Source organism: Cyprinodon variegatus, unplaced genomic scaffold (assembly GCF_000732505.1).
Source record: "Cyprinodon variegatus isolate N-32 unplaced genomic scaffold, C_variegatus-1.0 Scaffold23, whole genome shotgun sequence".
NCBI classification, from domain to species: Eukaryota; Metazoa; Chordata; class Actinopteri; order Cyprinodontiformes; family Cyprinodontidae; genus Cyprinodon; species Cyprinodon variegatus.
The window spans coordinates 428241-430771 of NW_015150476.1; the positions used below are offsets into that span (position 1 = coordinate 428241).

General features: G+C 37.7%; 1 protein-coding gene across 1 annotated transcript in view; it reads left to right on the forward strand.

Annotated features, from left to right (window-relative positions):
• ak1 (adenylate kinase 1) overlaps positions 1 to 1532 on the forward strand; it is a 4108-nt gene extending 2576 nt beyond the window's left edge. Inside the window, exons 2-6 of the mRNA XM_015391988.1 lie at positions 242 to 488; positions 588 to 751; positions 853 to 969; positions 1046 to 1237; positions 1328 to 1532. Coding sequence (XP_015247474.1) covers positions 242 to 488; positions 588 to 751; positions 853 to 969; positions 1046 to 1237; positions 1328 to 1393 — 786 coding nt within the window. The 3' untranslated portion in view covers positions 1394 to 1532. The remainder of the gene's footprint in view (positions 1 to 241; positions 489 to 587; positions 752 to 852; positions 970 to 1045; positions 1238 to 1327) is intronic.
• Positions 1533 to 2531: the final 999 nt, after the last annotated feature.

Genomic DNA, 2531 nt, shown 5'->3' on the forward strand with positions numbered 1-2531 from the left:
TATATATATATATATATATATATATATATATATATATATATATATATAGCATTTCAATGCACACATTCATTTTTATAATATCTATGAAAATAATCAAATTCAGAGGGTTTTTTTCTGCAATGAGTAGGCTTATGACATTTCCTTTAGTTCTGTTTTAACCCTTGGCTACATCAGAGCTGTAGAGATAGAATAACATAATTAGGTAGCAACAGTTGCCATGTCAACACAGTTTGAGTAATAGCACAAACCCACTGCAAGGAAAGCAGAGCAAAAAAACCTTGTTGCACAAGAAGACTCTTTGTTCCTAAAGATAAAATGGAAAGTACACCCACAGTCACCTCAGAAGGTTTATCTAAATTTCTTTTTTTTTGGTGGATTAAATCCAGATTTGTTGGGAAGTCATCATGACTATGTATGTATTCATAACTTATATATTTTATGCTTTATTGCAGACAAAATCAAGGATTCCAAAATCATCTTTGTTGTGGGTGAGCACTCTGAGCCCGTCCTTGCTTATTTCACCAGCAAAATGTTTATTACTATTTGGTTTCTTGCATGTTACCATGTTGGGTTTTGTGTCTCCCTAGGTGGACCTGGCTCAGGAAAGGGCACCCAGTGTGAGAAGATAGTTGCAAAGTATGGCTACACTCACTTGTCTTCTGGAGATCTGCTGAGAGCTGAGGTAGCCTCTGGCTCTGACAGGGGCAAGCAGCTCCAGGCCATAATGGAGAAAGGGGAGCTTGTACCCCTAGTAAGAAAGCATCCACACTTTGAAATGATCTCTTATGCATTTTCTGTTAAAGCGACTATGCGATAGTGAAGGTTTTATCCCCTTTGGCTTCTACTTTCTAGGACACCGTCTTGGACATGATTAAGGATGCCATGATTGCCAAGGCTGATGTCTCTAAGGGCTTTCTCATTGATGGCTATCCTCGTGAGGTCAAGCAGGGAGAGGAGTTTGAGAAGAAGGTAGGAAAAACTCAAGATTTATTTCTTCAGCATTGAATTCAGAAAGCACAATTGAGCAGACTATCTTTGACCTTAGATTGGCAAACCCTGCCTCTTGCTGTACGTCGACGCAAAAGCAGAAACCATGGTTAAGAGGCTCTTGAAGCGTGGCGAGACCAGCGGTCGCTCTGACGACAATGAAGAGACCATCAAGAAACGCTTGGACTTGTATTACAAAGCAACTGAGCCAGTCATTGCTTTCTATGAGAGCCGTGGCATTGTGAGGAAGGTGTGTGCGACATTCACAGAGTACACCAACCAAATATAAAGCATGTTGGAAGTGTAGAAATCTCATGATGTTGTATTTCTAAACTTGCAGGTGGACTCTGAACTGCCCGTGGATGATGTCTTTGCCCAGGTTTCCAAGGCTATTGATGCACTGTAGTAAAACAACATGACTGGATGAGCTGTGTCTGGATGTTGTTTTCCTTTAAATTTATGTGTGGAGTTTTCAAGGACAAACATAACTGGAGAATGAGTAAAAGATTTAGTCTTTCATCAGACTACTCTATTCAGAAAAAAAACTGTCAAATGCCAATTTAATGAAAACGACAGTTTTCATTTTATTGTAACACATATCATTTCCAAGAATATGTGATGTTGTTTTCTTGGAATCATTCAGCTACTTAATGTGCAAAAGGATTAAATACTTAGATAAAAAAACAGCTAAAATACTAAACAGCTAAAGCATATTAAACCACAGTCTTAATATAAGATGTATTATAATAATAACAGCATTTCAGCGTTTTAACAGTACAAAGGTACAACAGTGTAGCAGGCTGGTAACTGCTTTTCTTATCGCACTGTTTGCCTGATAAAGGAGAGGATATTTGGGGTCTCAGCAATTTTAAATGCCACACTGCAGTGACACTAAAACAGGTGTTGGACAGTGGAGATGGTCACTTCAAAAACCTCTTTAACTCCCCTCACTATCCTTTCCAGGGCTCTTTGGTGTGCCATATGCAGCTAAAGTACGTTGCTGAGATGCACTGGTAATAATGTATTGAATAATGATGTAACAAACATTTTGAAAAGTATTTTTTTCTTAGCTCAGAAGACTTCCTTCTTAATTCTCTCTTGAGGGTTAAGCATTCTGCTTTTAGAGCCAGTTACAACAGGCCAGGCAATAAACTTTGAAATATCTATATCTTTTTCCCTAACAGTCCATTGCTTCAAGATCTGATGTCAAAAGAAATTTGTCACTGGTACTTGTGTATTTTCAGTACATTGTGACATTGATTGGAAATAGAAGAATAGGAGATTCAGAGAATTAAGAATTACGAGGAAATATCACAGTTCGGGGAAGACTTTCCATCTTCACAGAGTAAAGCCTATTGCATTGATTCAATATGGCTCCTTCTGCCTTTAAACAGAGACAGAATTATAACATAAGGTTTACTGAGGCAAAACCTTTTAATTCCTTTTTTCATGATCTTTGTATTTCAACTATGTTTAAAGCACAGATATTTTGCGCTGTTGTAAATGCTCCAACTTTTACGCATTTGAAAAGATCTCTATAAAGT